General features: G+C 20.0%; 2 protein-coding genes across 2 annotated transcripts; one reads left to right on the plus strand and one right to left on the minus strand.

Annotated features, from left to right (window-relative positions):
- Positions 1 to 15,723: 15,723 nt before the first annotated feature.
- INS49_002131 (uncharacterized protein) lies at positions 15,724 to 16,381 on the plus strand (the record flags this gene model as incomplete). The annotated part of the gene is made up of 2 exons (XM_043162945.1): positions 15,724 to 16,069; positions 16,173 to 16,381. 2 exons carry the CDS (start codon positions 15,724 to 15,726, stop codon positions 16,379 to 16,381), a joined length of 555 nt encoding a protein of 184 aa, XP_043031451.1.
- Positions 16,382 to 16,946: 565 nt separating this feature from the next.
- Positions 16,947 to 19,050, minus strand: INS49_002132 (uncharacterized protein; the record flags this gene model as incomplete). Its single annotated transcript, XM_043162946.1, has 4 exons — positions 16,947 to 17,177; positions 17,246 to 18,884; positions 18,946 to 18,985; positions 19,041 to 19,050. The coding sequence occupies 4 exons, from the start codon at positions 19,048 to 19,050 to the stop codon at positions 16,947 to 16,949; spliced, it is 1,920 nt and encodes a 639-aa protein (XP_043031452.1).

Here is a 19,050-nt window from a genome sequence, read left to right on the forward strand (position 1 = left end):
AGGTAATGTATAATTAGCTTTAATCTTATTATATTCTTTATAATAAGGATAAGATAAATATTAAGTAGTAATGAATTAATGTATATATTATAATTATTAAGTTATTTATAATAGCAAAAAAGTTTAATAATAAAGAGGAGCTTATTTATAACTTTGCTTATATGCTTTTATAAAGACTTTAAAAGCATTATATAAATAAGGAAAATAATACTAAAGATAAGATTTTAAAGAAGCATTACGTTAAAATTATAAAGGAAGTTAATAAGTATTGCAACTACCTTATATTGCTAATAAATATAATAGTTAATATTTCGCAGTTTATATTAATTTATATATTGTATAATAATTTATTAAATAAGCTATTTAACTTTTAATTTATAGTATATTAGCTTAAATAAATGGGTTAATTTAAGAAGAAATTAATAATAGCTTTAGCCCTATTCTTTAACTTTAAGCAACCTTAACTCCTTAAATATAATAAATTAAATAAATTTATAAAAATCTTTAATTTTAATAAAGAAAAGATAAAAAAGTTTATAATTAACCTTTATTTTATTAAAGTTAATAATAACATTATAGCTAAATTAAAGGTTTAAGGCTTTTTTAAGATAAAGAAATTTTAAAATACCCCCTTAATTTAATAATTTATTATATTTAATAATAATCTTATTACTATAAATGTTATGCAAATTTTCTTTATTTTAAGTTAAGCAATGCATTAATTTTATTATAACTTAGCCCTTTTATTTTATAAATTAAATAATATTTAAAATAAGTATAAAGATTTCTTTTACTTAGAAATGCTTTAAAATATAAATAATAAAATTATTACCGTTATTATATTAAAGTTTTAATATTATAAAGCTATTATTATTTAATGCATTTTATAAGCATTATATATATATTTTAAGGATTAAAGGCATGCTTTAATTATATTTATTAAGGCGCCCTTTATAACTTTAATTATTAAAGGTATTTTTAATAATGGTAAAATTATATTAATTTATATTATTCTTTTTACTTATATATATTTATTTATTTAAAATATATTATATATAATTTATTAATTAAAGGCAATAAAAATCCTTAATAAGGATAATTTAAACCTTAACTTCTTAAATAATAAGCATTAATTTAATAAGAATAATATATAATATAATATCAAGCTAATCATTATAATATCCTTAAATAATAATAATAATGCTTATTTATTTAAAGGTAAGTAATATAAAAATAATATTTATAAACATAGCTAGAAAGTTTAAAACTGCTATAAAATTCCTAACCTTACATTTAACCTAAGTTTTGCTTAATAGCAATATATTTATTAATTTATTAAAGCAGATATTATAAAGTAAAAGATATATTGTAAGTTTTTATTTATTGCTATTTAAAATACTTATTATTATAATTTTAACTATAATTACCCTTTTTTAATAATAAATAATTATGCTAAGCTAATTTATAAAAAATATTAAAACTTATATAATGGGAACAAAGGTTTGAAATTTTTTTTTTATCTCCCATGAATTTAAGGTAAATTCGCGGGGAATTTCTTTATTTAAATATATACATAGTGAATTCATTATAAAATCATATATTTATGGTGAATTTATTATGAAAGTACTGTAAATTTATAGGTGCCTGTAAATTCATGGTGAATTTATTATAGATTTATTGTGATTTATTTATATTGTATTAAATTCCCTTTTATAAATAATTTGCTTTTAAGCATAATTTTTTCGCGATATTAATAAGTAGTTTGGATTTGGGTAAATCCAGGAAATAGCGGCGAATAGGGAGTTTAAATTTTAAAAGCTGCTTTAATAATAATGAAAAGTAGTAAAGGAAATATAGGAGTTCTTAGTAAGGTATTTTAGCTGCCATTATAAACTTTAAATATTAAAGAGAAATAATTATATAAGTATGTTTATGGTTTAATTGGGATGTTTAATATAATGAAAGTAATTAATGATAATATTAAAGGGTTTTTTTTATAAATAATGTAATAAGCTAACTTTTGTTCCTAAGTAAATAGCGGAGTGTATTTTAATTTAATATATTGGTGGAACCTAATCCATTTTTATTACGCTTAATAATGGCAAAGCAAATTGCATAGGGTAGGTTTATTAAAGTAGTTAATAGCAAAGTAGTTGGGTTAGGAATGTATATAAATAGCGCTATAATATAAAGGATATAATAGCTAAATATAGTAGGGTTTTGGGTTTAATTTATCTTTATAGCATTGCAATAAGAGTTTTAATTATTATTATAAATTTATTATGAATTTATTATAAATTCGCTAAGCATTATTCTTAAAATGAAATGAATGGAGTGGCAAGCATAGTTATGTGCTTATAGGGCGGGTTAAGCTATATACATGGATATTATAATTATTAGCGTATTTTGTTTTTATAATATATTTTTATATTAGCATAAAATTATTAATTTATAAATTAATTAATATATTAATTATTAAAAGAAAAAACTTAAATTACTTTTATTTATAATAAACTCTTTTAAGATAAAATAAAATAAAAATAATATTATTTCCTTTTAATTCTTATTATAGCAAAATATAAGTATAATTATATAATTATAAGATTTTTAATATTTAGTTTTGCTTAATTAATATTAACGGCATTATTATTATTATGATTATTGCTAATGGTTTTTTAAATTACATTAATTGCATTATTAGCAATATTAATGGTAATTAAATTAATCTTATTATTAATTAGCGCATAATACTTTATTATATTATAGGTTTTAATATAATTAATTAAGCTGGCTATATAGTTATACATAATATCCTGGTTAATAGTAATTAAGAAGTTGCTAAATTTAGCCTTTTAAGTATAAATAATAATTAAGCGGTTAATTTAGTTATTTTTATTATAGCAAATCTTAATAATGCTAAAGTTTTAATTTATATATAGTAATTTATATAGGATAAAGCTAATAAGGATGTAATTAATTTTATTATTTAAGTTAATAAAGCGTAAAATATTAATAGCTTTATATAAATTAATAAAGAAAATATATAAAATTAAAGTTGCAATAATATACTTATTATAAGTAAAGATAATAATAATACATTAGCTATTAATATTAATTATATTATTATATTAAGTAAAATGATTATTAAAAAGGTTAGTAATAATGGGATAATATGGGTTAAACTTAAGGTTAATAATTTCTTTAAACTTATTTATAAATATAGTAATATTTATATAAAAGTTCTTAATTTTAAGGAGTATAATAATAGCAATTAAGTTTACCTTTTTAAATTAAATAACGTTAGCCTTTTTCTTAATTAAAAATATAAATAAGTTATTAAAATTAAACTTTAAAGCGATTAAATAAATAAGCTTAGTATTATTCTTATTATTATTAAAAAGGCTAATAATTGCTTTATGCTTATAGCTAAGGGTGAATAAATTAAGGCTAAGGTTAAGATAATAAAGAATATTAATAAGGGATTAAGGCTTTTAAGCTTTATTAAATAACTAGCTAATCTTAATGGCTAGTATTTAAATAGCAGCCTTATTAGTTTTAGCGCCGATAGTTTACTTAGCTAAATATATGCTTAAATTCTTAATTATATAGGTAAAGGTAGTTATAATAAAAATAATAGTAATGGCCTTTTTATTAATAATTAAAATCTCCTTATCTTAATAAATAAATTAACTATATAAGTTATAAGCTTAGTTTTTAAGAAGCATGTTATATTAATGGTTTTATGGTATACCTTAGTAATAAATATTAAGGGATGAATTGTATAAATATGGGCTTAATAAGTTATTATGGTAGTTATAAGCAAGGGAGTTAGTTATATGCTCTTGCTTATCTTCCTCCGTTAATCTTAAGTCCTTTAATATTTACTTACCTTTTTATATAGCGTTATAAAGGTTTTAGCTATAATATAATGAGTTATTATGGTTAATTTAATAAGGGATAAAGTATTAGCTAATAAATAATTTAGCTTATGCCTTAATAATAAAGTATTTAATGAAATAGTTAAGTAAGAGGTTATAAAGAATAAAGATATTATATTTAATATTATAGTTAGGAAGGTTATTATATTCTTTTTTATAAAGAATTTATTAAAAAGCCTTGTAATTACCTTAATAATAGGTAAGTAAATTATTATAGTAAATTATAATAATATATATATAAAGGGATATATATATCTTTTTACTATATAAATAAGCTGCTTAATAATAGCTAATTATTAATAGCTTATTAACCTTATATAATTTAATTATAAAGTAATAATACTTAAATATATAACTTTATTATAAATATATTATATTAAGGTTTTAATTAATTAAGTATAAGATTATATAAAAGTTTAATATAATGAAATTATTAATCTTAATAAGTTTATAATTATAATAATATTAACTTATTATAAATAAATAGCGTTATAAGATAATGAAATTAATAATAGCTTTTAAAGTAATATAATAATAATTAATTAATAAAATAATTAACTAAACTTAATAATAAATAATATTAATAAAAATTAAAAAGATATATTATAAAATTATAAATAATTAAAGTAATATAGCTAAAAGGGTTAATTAAGCATATTAATTTACTATAAATTTATAATAAATTATTTATATTTAAGTAATTGCTTTTTAAGTAACTTATATATTATTTTAATATAATAAAGCTATAATAGCAAGGTTATTATTAATCTTTTTTTTTAATAGCTTTTCTTGCTTAATAAATAAGCTTAATTAAAAAATATTTCTTAACTTAAAAAATAAAGGCTTTATTATAATATAATAATTAGCTTATTAATAAAAGGCCTTTATTTTAACTTTTTATATTTTAAAGATTTTAATTAATTTATTAATTTATAAATAATAAACTAATATTTATATATTATAATAATATAAATAATTTATTTATTTAATAAGGTATTTAATAATTATTAAGTTTTAACTTACTTTATAATTTTACCTTTAAATAATTTTTTTTATTTTATAATACTTAAAAGCTTTAAGGCTTTTAACTTTATTTTTAATAATATTTATAGCTTTTATTAATAAAGAATTATAATTATATAAGTTAAAGCTTAATAATTAAGCTAAGAATAATTAAGTAATTAAAATTATTATATATATATTTATATATAATAAAAGTATTAATTAATATATAAGCTTGCTTACCTTTTTTTAAACTTTAAATGATTTTATTTATTGCTAGAAAAACTTATACATTAATTTCCTTAATAAATTATATCCTTTTTTTAAAGATATATATATTTAATTCCTTAATTAAAACTATATTTAATAATACTTTTCATTATATTATTACTTAATAGCTATTTAAGCCTTAGTAATTATAATTTAAGCTTTTTTTTAATATAACTTATAAAGTTAAGTAAGCTCTTAATTTATTAATAATAATAATATAAATAAGTTAAAGCTATAAAGCATTTAATTAATAAAATACTTTATTATTATATTATATATATTATTAAAATTAAATTATAATAATAATATTAAATTTATTTATTTATAATTTAAATAAGTAATTATTATTATTATTATATTATTATTTTAATTATTTAATTTTTAACTTTAAATTAATTATTAATTTATAAATATTATATAATAAAGAAAAAAAGTTTTAAATTTAAATTTTTTTAGTTTTTTTATTAAAATTAAAAAGAAATTTATAATTTTAATTAAAGATAATATATTTTAAAATTCCTTAATTATTTAAGTAAAAGGTTTTTAATATAACTTTTACTTAATTTTTTATTATATATATAATAGTTTTTAAAATAATAAAAAAAGCTTTAATATATTTATTTATAATAAATAAAAATAAATTAAAGAAAAAAGCTTATAATATTTCTTATAAAATATATATTGCTAATACTTTTAAATAATTTATAATAAAGTTTATAATAATAATATAAAATAATATTAATAATAAAAAAATAAGTTACATTTTTTTTAATAATTTTTAATTATTATTTTAATTTATAATATATATTAAGTAAGTATTTAAGTACTTATATATTTTATATTAATAGTTTTTAATAATAAATAAGTTTCTTAGCTTTTAATAAATCCTTTTTTCCTTAAAGTAATATTTAAAATTATAAGTATTAATTATAATAAGTTTTATTATTTTTAAAAAAATATATAATTAATATTTCTTATTATAATTTTTAAAGTAAAGAAAATTATTATTATTTAATTTAAATAATATATTAATATTAATATTTAATTATTAAAGTTAACTTTTAATTTTAAATTAATTCTTATTTTTAAAGTATGCTTTTAATATTTTATTTTTAAAGTTTAAGTTAAGTTAAGTTTTAAATAAGGTATAAATAGCTAAATTAAGGAGTTTATTTAAAATTTCTTTATTATTAATAATTAATTAATATATTAATAATTATAATAATGCATTAATAATAATATTAATTATTCTTAATATATAATATATTAAAAGCTAATATTAATTAAAATATTTTAAAGTTAAAGTAAGTTTAAGATTTATTTTTATTTTATTTATTATTTTTATAAAAATATAATTAATAATTTTAATAATTATAATATAATTAATTAAAATATAAATTAATTATAAGTAATTAAATTTAATTATAATTTAAAGCTTTTAAATTAACTATATAAGGTATATTATTTTTAATTTAATTAATTAATATTTCCTTTTAACTATATTAATAATTTTACTTAAATATATTATTAATTATATTTAAAATCTTAATATTAATAAATATTTATTTTATTTTTATTTTTTTATTAATTAAAAATAAATATTTAAGAAATTAACTTCCTTTAATATATTAAGCTAAATAAATAATAATTTATTTAAATTATAATAAAAAAAAGTATTTAAATTTACTAAAGCTATTTAAAAATTAATAAAAGCATAAAATTTCTTTATAATAAAATTAAAGTTAGCTTTTTTTATATATTATTTTTTAAAGTTATTTTTAAATAACTTATTTTTAGCTTTTATTATAATAAGTATTTAAAATTTTTTATATTATAATAAATTAATTTTTTAATTAAAGTATAAAATAAAATATTAAAGATATTTTATAAATTTAATAAATTTTTTTAATTATTATAAGGTAAAAAGAAATTATAATTTTATAATAATTTAAATTTAATTAATAATATTATATATTTTTAAGCTATTAATATAAAAGCTAAGTAATTTTATTAATAAGTATTTTAAGAAAGATTTCTTAAGAAAGAAAGATAAATTCTTAGCCTTAAATAAATTAAAGATTATTTATAAATATTATAAATATTTTATAATTAAATTAAAAAATATAATAATATTATTAATAAAGATAATAATAAAAAAGTTATATAATTATAAAGTATAATTTATATATTTTTAAATATAAATAAGAAAGTTATAAAATCTTATTATTATTACCTTAAATTATTTTTATTTTTAATAATTTATAATAATAAATTTATTTTAATATAGCTTATAAATTATAAATTAATAAAAGAAAATATTAATATTTATTATAAATAAATAACCTTTATTATATATTTATTATATAATATTAAATTAAAAAAAAAATAAGGCATTTAAGATAATAACCTTATTTAATGCTTTTAAGTTTATTATTATTTAATCTTTATATTAATTATAAATAATTTATTAAATAATAAAGATAAATAATTTAAAAGGAATAGCTAATATTACTTATTTTATTTTATTTTTTTAATAAAAGTTATTTATAAATTATTTATTATTTTTTAATTTTTTTTTTTACTTAAATAATATAAATATTTATTAATTTTATAATTTTATTAATTATTTATTAATAATATCTTTATTTATTAATTTTTTAATATATTAATTAATTTATTATCTTTAAATATTTAATAATATTTTTAAATAAGATTTTTAGCTTTCTTTATAAATAAATTAAAAAATTAATAAATATAAATATTATTTAATAATTTAACTTTTAATAAGTTTTTAAATTTAAATATTCTTAATTTATTATTAAATTAAAATTATTTTTAAAACTTTAAAAGATTATTTTATAATAATACCTTAAAAGAATTATTTAATTAAAATATTAATTAAATATTTTAATATTATATTAATATATAATTTAAGCCTTAATTTAAATTATTAAAAAGATTTATAAGGTTAAATAAAGCTAAATATTAAAAAAAAGATTTATTTTAAATAATTAATATTATATATATAAAGGCTTTTATTTTAATTTTTTAATTAAAAAGTTTTATATTATTATATATAAAAAAAGTAATTATTTTTAAATAAAAGTTTTAATAAATATATATAAAGTATAATAATTAATTTATTATAATAATATTTATAAAGTTATAATTTATTAAGTTATTAACTTAGCTTTCTTACTTAAGTTAAAATAAAAAAACTATATTTTTTTAACTTTATAATAAATATTAATATAATTTAATATAAATATAATAAAATTATAATATTTATATTAATCTTAATTATATATATTTATTTAAAAGCTTTAATAAAGATTATAATATTTATAAATATATTATTAAAGCATTTAAAAATAACTTTTTTTTTAAATTTAAAATATTAATTTAATAAGAAATTATAAATTTTTAACTTATTAATAAGTTAATATTTAAATAATTAAATATTTATATTTTAATATATATAATAATAATTATTAAGCAGCTTTTTATAATAACTTAATAAAATATATTAAACTTAGCTTAATTAATAACCTTAATATACTTTATTTTTTAAATATTAACTTTTATAACTTAATTTATTATAGCTTATAAAAAATACTTTAAATAATCTTAAAAAATAATATATTTTAAGGCTTTAATATTATAATAAGCTATAAATAATAATTTATTTATAATTTTTTAAATTTATATATAAATATAAATATATAACTTATTATATAATAATAAAACTTTTAATAATTAACTTATATATAATATTAGCTTACTTTAAATTACTTTATAAATAAATATATAAAAATTTATTATTAAATAAGCTTTTAAATATTTTTTAAATAATAATTTTAATATAAAAATAATATTATATTTATAATATACTTAATTAAAATTAAAATAAAAGTATTTATTTAAATATAAATTAATATTAATAAAATAAATATTAAAGCTTATTTATATTAAGTTATATAAGTTTAATTTATTAATAAAATAATAATTATTTTTTAATATTAAAATAATTAACTTATTAATTTCTTTATTTAAATTAAATACTTTATAAATTAAGCTATTTTTTATAATAAAAGTTTTTTTTTTATAATTTTTAATTTATTATTTATAAAGAAATAAAAATTAAATTTTTTAATAATTAACTTATTTTTATAATAAAAATTATATTAAAATTTTATTATTTATATTAAATATTTAAAATATTTTATTAATATATAAAAAATTTTTTTTATTAATTATTTTATTATTAAAATATTTTATAAAGTTATAAATTTAATATATATTAAATTATTAATAAATATTAAATTTATTATTTTAAATTTTATAAATATAAATTATTAATTAATTTTTTAAATTTAAGATAAAAATTTATTTTTTATTTTAATTATTTTAAATTTATTAATAAATATTAAAATTTTTAATATTACTTTAAAATTATTTTAAAATAAAATTTTAAAATATAATTTTTAAAAAATAAAGTAATTAAATTTATTAATATAATTAGCTTATTTTTAATATTTAAAAATAAAAATTTAATATATTAATATATATTAATAAAAATATTAAATAAATAAATTTAATTAAAATTAAAAAAAAAAAAATAATAATTATATTTTTTAAAAAACTTTTCTTATTATTATTTTAATTCTTTTATTATAAATATTAAGTTTTTTATTTTTCTTATAATTTAATTTTAAATTTATAAAAATTTTTATTAATAAAAAGATAATTAAAATAAAGAATAATTAATATTTTATTAATTTAATTTTATATATTTTAAGTTATAAAAAAAATTAATTATTTAATTAATATTATAAATTAATAAATTTATTAAATATATTTTTAAATATTTTAATTATTAAATATATTTATTTAAAAATAATATTATTAATTTAATAAAATTTTAATAATATTTTATAAAATATAAAAGTTATTTAATAAATAACTTTTTTATAAAGTTTAAATTTTTAAACTTTTTTAAATTAATTTATAATATTTATTTTTATTAAATATTATTTAAAATTATAAATAAATAATATTTAATAAATAAAAAAATAAATTATAATTTAATTAAGCTTTTTAATAAATATTATTTTATAAATATATTTTATATTAATTAATAAAACTTTAAAAGTTTTTTTAAATAATAATTTTTTTATTAATTTAAAATATTTAAATTAAATTTTAAAAGTTATTTTAATTTTTATATAATTTAAATTACTTAATAATAATATCTTTAAAGTTTTAATTATTATAAAAATTATTAAGCTTAAATAAATAATTATTATTTAATAAATTTTAATATTTTTAATTATAATTATATAATTAATCTTTTTTATTATTTTTTAATTAATATTTTAAATAAATATAATAATTATTTAATTAAAAAGTTTTTATTATTAAGTTTTTATTTTATAATTTTTTAATTAAAAAAGCTTTATTATAAAAAAAATATTTTTTTAATTAAATATTTTAAATAAAATTAAATTTATTATTTAACTTAATTTTATATTAAATAATTATAAAAAATATAATAATTTAACTTTAATAAATTTATAAATATTTTAATTAATTTTAAAATTAATTTAATTAATTTAAAAAACTTAAAATAATATTATTTATATAATTATTTATTAATTTAACTTTATTTCCTTTAAAAAATTTTATATTTTATATAAATAAAAATATTTTTTAATTAAATTAAAAGTTATAAATTTTAAAATTTTATAAAAAATTAAAAAAAACTTTATATAAATATATATAATATTAATATTTTAAGTTTTTTTATAATTTTTTAAATTTAAATATAAGAATTAAAGTTTTAAATATAATTTAAATATTAAACTTAATTTTAAAAAATTTTAAAAGTTTTTAATAAATTTTATAATTTTAATTTTTTTTTAAATTTCCTTAATTATATAATAAAAATATTAATTTATAAAATATAAGTTTTATATATTATAAATTAATAAAATATAATATATATAATTTAATAATTAAAAATAATATTTAATTAATATTTTATAATTTAAATAAATAATAATTTATTAAAATTTATATAAAAATTTAATATATTTTAATTAAAATTAATTTAAATAAATTTTATTTAATAATTTTTAATAAATAATTAAGCTTTTATATTTTATTAATTAATATAATAATAATAATAATTATAATTATTAATTAAATTTATATTTATTAAATATTAAATTAAAGATTATTTTAAAATATTTTTTAAAAAAATTAAACTTAATATTTAATTTTTTAAAATTAAAATATTTCTTTTTATTATTATTTAATTTTTAATTATTTTTAAATTAAAATTTTATAATTTTAATAAATTATATATAATAATATAATAATTATAAAAAATTTATTAAATAATAAATATTATTATAATATTTAATAAACTTTATATTTTTTTAAATATAATAAATAAAAAAATATTTATTTATTTAAAAATTATTATTTATAATTAAAATAATTATTAATATTTTTTTATTAATTAAAAATTAAAAAATAATAATAAAAATATAAAAAGAAATTATATATTAAATTTATATTTTATTTATAATATATTTATTATAAATTTATAATAAGCCTTATCTTTTTTTAATAATTTAAAAAAATTTAAATTAATACTTACTTAATTTATTAATTATTAAAAATTTTATAACTTAATTTATAAATATTATAATATTATAATAATAATAACTATAATTTACTTAATTCTTTTATAAGGTAACTATATAGCTAAGGCGTGTAGTTATAGCTATTATAATGATAAAAATAAAGGTCTGAAATTTTTTTTTTATCCCCTGTGAATTCAAGGTGAATTCGCGGGGAATTTCTCTATCTAAATATATATATGGTGAATTTACTGTAAAACTATATATTCACGGTGAATTCACCGTGAAAGTACCGTGAATTCATGGGTGCCCGTAAATTCACGGCGAATTTACCGTAGATTTACTGTAACCCATCCGTACTGCATCATTATAATACTTATTAATATTATTAGTAATAAGATTTAAGAATAAAACTACTTATAATATAACCCTAGCTATAAAGATTAAGAAAAAGGTAATTATTATAAATAATATTTATAAGGAAATAGCTTTATAAGTTAAATAGCTTAAATTTAAAAACTTTAATTATAATTCTTAAGTTATAATTATTATTAATTAAAATATAAATAATAATAATATTATAATCTTAATATATAAAATACTTAATATTAACTTATAATTTAATAAATTTATTATTTATATTATTAATTTATAATTAAAAAGTAAGGCATTAAAGAAAAGCTTTTACTTTAAGTATAATAAGGGTATATATTAAGCTTTAAAAATCTTTAATATTTTATACTTAAGTATATAACTTAAAAAGCTATATAATTTTATAAATTATATTAAGAAGTTTATTTATAATAAATATAATAATATTTAAAAATTAAAAAACATTATACTTTAAAAATTATAAAATAAATATAAGCTTAACTTAATATATTTATTATATTAACTTAATAACTTAGCTAATATTTTAACCTTAAATAAAATAAAAATCTTAAATAAAAATATTAATAAGTTTATAAAAGAAATCTTTAATAAAGCTAAAGTTATTATTTATATATTTATTATTATTTAATTCTTAATATATAAAGAATTTATAAATTTTATAATTATCTTTATTAATAAAGCATTATAAGAATTTAAATTATATATTTATTAAATATAAATTATATTTAATTATTACCTTTTTATACTTATTAATAATTATTATTAAAATAAATTATTTATTAATAAATAATATAATAAAAATAATAAATATAAGAATATTTACCTTAATTAACTTTTAATACTTCTTTTTTATTAAGTTATAATTATAAAACTTAATTATATTACTTTCCTTATAAAAAACTATTAATAATATAAAAAACTTTAAAATCTTGCATTTAATATCTTTTATAATAAAAATATATAAATTATTTTTAATTTTTATATACTTTTTAATTTAATTTATACTTAATATATATTTATTTAATAGCTTATTTATAATATATATGCTTTTAAAATAAATTTTAATTTTATTAATAATAAGGTATTTAAATTACTCTTTAATAATTATATCTTTTTAATATATTAATTTATAATAATTAAAAAAGGTATTAACTTTATTAATATAATATAAGCTTAGCTATTAATAAAAATAATAGCTTGCATTTATTAGTTTTATATTTTAAATATTAATATAATAATAAGGCCTTAAATTTATATTATTATGCCTTATAATACTTAAGTTAATAAAATTAAAATCTACCTTTAAGCTTTATTTAATAAGGAAGTTTATTATAACCTTATTAAAGTTTATACTTAAATAATTATAATAAGCAATAAATAAAATATTATAATTTTTTACTTTATTTATAATAATAATATAAGATTTCTTTTTAAAGCTAATTATATTAATGTTATATAAATATGCTTTAAGTATTTATTAATTAATATTTTAAATAAAAACTTTTTTATTAAGCTTAAAAAATAAAATATAAAAATTATAGCTTAATATATAATAATTTAAGTATTTTATAATATATATTATAAGGATTTTTATAATTAAAGTAGCGTTTATTATTAATATTATATTCCTTATTATATTATTAAAAAGGTTGCTTAAAAAAATTATAATAAGCTTATTTATTTTTTTTATAAATTTAAAAATTATTATATTTATAATTATTAAGAAAAGGATTTACTTAATTTAATTATAAACTTTAATATTATTAACTTTTTATAATAAAATATTAAATAAAACTATAGCAATAAGGAAATTATTAATTAATAAAAAGATAATAAATATTACCTTAAGGTAAATTTTCTTATATAGCTTAAAAAGAATTTTTAAATAAACTTATAAAATAATAATACTAACATTAATTATAATAAAGTTAAAAAATTAGCAAAGAAATTTTATTTAAACTTAAAGGCTTAATTAAATAAATTACTTTAAAATAATGCCTTAAAAATATTTAATATATAGTTTTTTATTATATTAATAAAAGATATAAAGCTTAATAAATTTAAGTAGTTTAATAATAAAGATAAAGAAAAAGATAAGGATTAAATTAAAGACTTAAATAACTTTAAATAATTCTTAATAAGTAAGAAGATTATTAAGCTTAAAAAGGTTTATTAAAGCTTAAAAAAGGAAAAAAAGGGTATATAAATTAATATTTATATTGTAAATAATAATAAAGTTGTTAATTAAAACCTTTAAGTTATAGTTATTAATGCTTTTGCTTTAATTATAGTTATTATAAATATATTTATTATAAATTTAAATTTAGTTTTTATTAATTAAGTTAATAAGTTTAATTAAGCTGTTAAATTTAATTAAGCCGTTAAATTTAAATAGGTTAATAAATTTAATAAGTTTATTAAATGGGCTGTTAAACTTAATAAGTTTATTAATTAAGCTATTAAACTTAATAAGTTTATTAATTAAGCTGTTAAACTTAATAAGTTTATTAACTAAGCTGTTAAACTTAATAAGTTTATTAATTAAGCTGGCAATTAAGCTATTAAACTTAATAAGTTTATTAATTAAGTTGGTAAATTTAATAAGTAAGATAATGGAAATAAATAGTAAATTAATTAGGATTAAGGACTTTTAAAGAAGAAGTAATTATAAGATTATTTATTAATATTAAAGTGCATAAGGATATATGCATTTTTTAAGGGCTAAGCATATTAAGGGATAACTAAGCACTCCCCTTTCTTTTAATATACTATACCTTCCATAGCCTGCTTAGCATTAGCTTTTTTTAACATATATATACTTTGTAAAATACTTTAATTAAATTAGCTATTAGCAACCCCATTTGGTTCCCTAATCTAGTTCTAGAAGCCCTTGTGTGTCTTGTTACAATCATCACTCATCATACTAACCAGCCACATAGGCTTAAACGGCATTAACAAGCGACTTTCTTCCACAAATGCTCATTGCCAGAAGTCAAAACTGAAAGCAGCACATGGCAATTCAAGCGAGTTTGCACGTCTACTGCCCAGCCGCATTCGAAAGGAAAGTCGCAGAAGAAACGCGACCTATCGCTCCCTGTACCCCCTCCCCCCCCAAAAAAAAATGAATGAATGAAATAAAGTAATAATTCACAAACTACAATAGATGAAGAACAACTGACAGTCGTTCTGGGTTCACACGAGATTGTGAGCAGTAGAAGAGGCAACTAAAACAGATTGATCATCGCCGTGGCTGAGCTTCCCCAGAGTGTGTGGGTCTGATGCAAGCAGTAATGCACTCCGATCTCCGGGCCGGCTCACGTCGTCTTCAACCGGGCCCGGCCGGGAGCTGCAGGCCACACTTCGGTCCTTTCTGCATGGCTATTTGAGCGCCTCATGACGTGAGTGAAAAGGCCGACGCGGACTAGCTGCTGGACTGAGACATCCTGTCGTCGGAAATCCCTCAACTATTTCCTATGGAGGAGGTGGACCTCGAGGAAGCCGTACGCATCGAAATATGGGGGAATCCGCAAGACGACATGCAGAGGATCCTCTTGGAGCGCGATCGCACCCCCGAGGCAGTCTTAAAGCTGCTGGGACGGCGGCGAAAGACATTCCTCCACGAACAGGACGCTATTTTCCTCAAGGTCGTCGACCCTGCCACCAAGGGGATCATGGCCCGGGCAACGTGGCATTACTGCCCTGCCCTGAGCGAGGAGGAGGTTGCGAATGGGCCTGCCGCCTTCGAGTGGCCTCTACCACAGCGGTACAGCCCTCTGCAAAAGTACCGTTACGAGGTGATGCAAGGGCGGCCGCACTACCGTGAGTGCTTTGAGATGTCAATTTACAGGTCCGGATTGAGCTGAGAGGCACACAGTCCTTGGAATGATTGTGACTTCGCCTGACTATCGGCCCCGTGGGGCAGCTAGCCTGCTGCTGCGATGGGGTATAGATAAAGCCGATGAACGTGGTGTTGAGATATATCTTGAGTCTAGCCTGGCAGGGAGGCCGCTGTACGAGAAGTTTGGGCTGCGCACTCTCAAGGTCTTTGACTTTGACATGGCTCAGCTGGGCTACGAAGGCATAGATACACATACATGCATGCTGAAGCCCGTAAAAGAACAAGACAGGTAGCGCCAGTATTGAGACCTTTAGACGCACAAGGAATCTCAGCAGACCGTTTGGTATATTAGGTTTTGAGCGGAAGAAGACTCGTAATACTTTGCTGGAAGCGGATGGAAGCGGATGGAAGCGGATGCTTTCTCGGGAGCTCAAACCCACCTACCTGGCTTATGACTTATCGCGAGGTGGCTATTCTTTGTACGCAACCAAAGCACTCTGAATACCCAGAGAACCAGAACAATTTCACATGTATTGGACTATACTGACCTGGTAATTGCGGAACCGAGATCAGGCTCCATTTAGATGATGACCATGGATTCTTTAGTGTGCCTTTCAAAGACTGTTCTGGGACACCCGTTGTGCATTGTCAGCGCTACTGTCAACAAGCCACGGCCTTGAACGCATTGGATAGATGCAGCTATGCATTAGTAATGCTCTACGGCTCAATTCCAATCGGTGAGGACGAGGGCAATGGACTAATGCAGCACTAATTGGTTGTCTTTCCCAATTACTTCAACGGCCCACAACAGACTAGGACAATGCTCATCAGCAACCACCCTTTGTAATCATGACTATTTTACAACGCGGCAGCAGCACGCTCCAAGAACGCATTGAAGCTCTTGATATGCCTCAAATTGCCTCCCCCAGGGCAATCGCTACATGCCTGTTCCCTGACTCTGTCGATGAGCAACTCCAGGTTCGCAAGGTCTGCCGTTTTCTGGTCTTTGGCTGAAAGCTCGGGGGCGGCCCTTCCCTGCTCCATCGCAAGATCAACGTCGTGCATTGCCGCTGATAATTTGATGTTGTGCTGCCCAACATGTTAGTGAGATAACGCTATGAGCAGAGTCAAGGATGAAAAGCGAGGGTGAGATATACCAAAGCCTCCTTGCCGTCCTCTTCGTGTTTCATCCTGACGGCATCCATTCGGAGGGCGACCTGCTCCCTCTCAGCCCTTATTTGAATAATTCTCTCCCGCAACTGCAGCTTGTTCTTTTGTGCTTCGCGGACGCGCTTCTTCAGCGCGTATAGCGCATCGAGGGCGATGGTGTGTTCTAAGAAACGGGTTCTCAGCTCCTCTTGGAAAGCCTCCAAGGCCCTGAGTTTTACCCGGATTTCCTTCTTTGTAGCAGCGTCCTGTGCATTATCGAAGGTGTCCTGCAACTTATGCAGACTCGTACTGATGAGTTCCTCGCACATCTGGGCCAGGACATCCACAGCGTTGACGCCGGCCCGGTCGGCGAATGGTATCTCAGTATTAAGAATATCATCCGCTTCCGGATCGTCTTCGTCAAGACGCCTTGGTTTCGTAAAGCGCTGGATCTTCACCGAGATAGGCTGCCCTGTGGCATCTCCGCTCTTCCCCCGTGCTGATTTCTGTTTGTTCGATTTCGCTCGCGGCGCTCTCGGCTGTCTTTGCCTTGCCGGAGACTTCTTTGATTTCTGAGGCGGACCTGTGCGAAGGCGTTTTGAACTTGGTTCTTCTGTGACCTCCTCATACACCAGTTCAGGCGACCTAACTGCCTTGCTCCTTCGTTGGCGCTTCCTCCCAATGTGACGCGCAGCTTCTGTGCCATCGACTTCCTGTGCTTCTTCAGCTTCCAGATCGTCATCTGCTGCGGTCTGATCGATAACGCTCTCCTGGACTTCTGCAGATTCAGCTTCGGCTTCCGATCGCAGTTGACTGGTCCGCGCCTTCGGGGGGCTGACTTCCTCAACGGGTTCTAGTACGTCCGATGAGAGCTCATTAATCCCATCATCGCTACTGCCGGACAACCGCGAACTCCTCCGTAGGCTCGTCCGGGTTGATGGTGCCGAGACCGTCGTCGCTGCGACACTCTTCCTCGACTTTCGCGTCAGGGGTGATGAGGATGGCATCATGCCTTCAAGGGTATCGTAGTTGTCGGCCCGTAGAGCTGACTGCAACAGCGCACTGGATGTCACGGCTTGGATCGGCCGTACTCGCCTCCGCTGGCCGCTGCCGGGCTGGTCAGCCGGACTTTCGCCCACCTCCTCAGCATGCTGAACTATCGAGAGGGGCGAGGATTGTGCTGGAATACTGCGCGCTGCTGACAGTGGAGCTGCAAATCTGCTGCCCGATGCGCGGCTGGCCGAAGCACGACTTGGGGGTGTAGATTTCGGGAGGGATTCAGGCTCGTCCGCCGGGGCAGGAGCATTCGCAGGGTCATAAGGATCATTGCTGGTGGGTGATTGAGAGAGTCGTTGTGATCGCCGGGTTGCGGAGCTTGACTGCCTTTGAGGCTGGACTGGCGAACGCGACTGTGGGACCGGGGCAGCAGTGCCTCGATCATCCAGCCGCCTCCTCTTTGCTGACGTATTTGGGCTCACGTGCTGGCTTGTCGCCGGGACTGGTGAGGGAGCTGCCGGCCCTGACGGTGGAGCTGCCGATTCTGAGGCTCCAGGTTCAGGTTCGCGCTCTGGCTGTGGTTCGGTATTAGATGCGACGATAGGAATCGTAAACAGGTCTCCGAAGTCTGCGTTCTGGACCTGATGACGTCTGAATTGTAGCCAGTCAGTATCTGGCTGTGGGATGGGATCCAGAGTCGGGAATCACTTACGCAGCACCGCGCATGCGCGATCGCATGCGTTCCTCTCGTGCTGAATTCCCTGATCAGATGTGCGCATCAACAGGGTGCCTGCAGAACAGACTCACTTAGATCCAT

The sequence above is a fragment of the Diaporthe citri genome (assembly GCF_014595645.1).
Source record: "Diaporthe citri strain NFHF-8-4 chromosome Unknown scaffold_1, whole genome shotgun sequence".
Classification (NCBI taxonomy): Eukaryota; Fungi; Ascomycota; class Sordariomycetes; order Diaporthales; family Diaporthaceae; genus Diaporthe; species Diaporthe citri.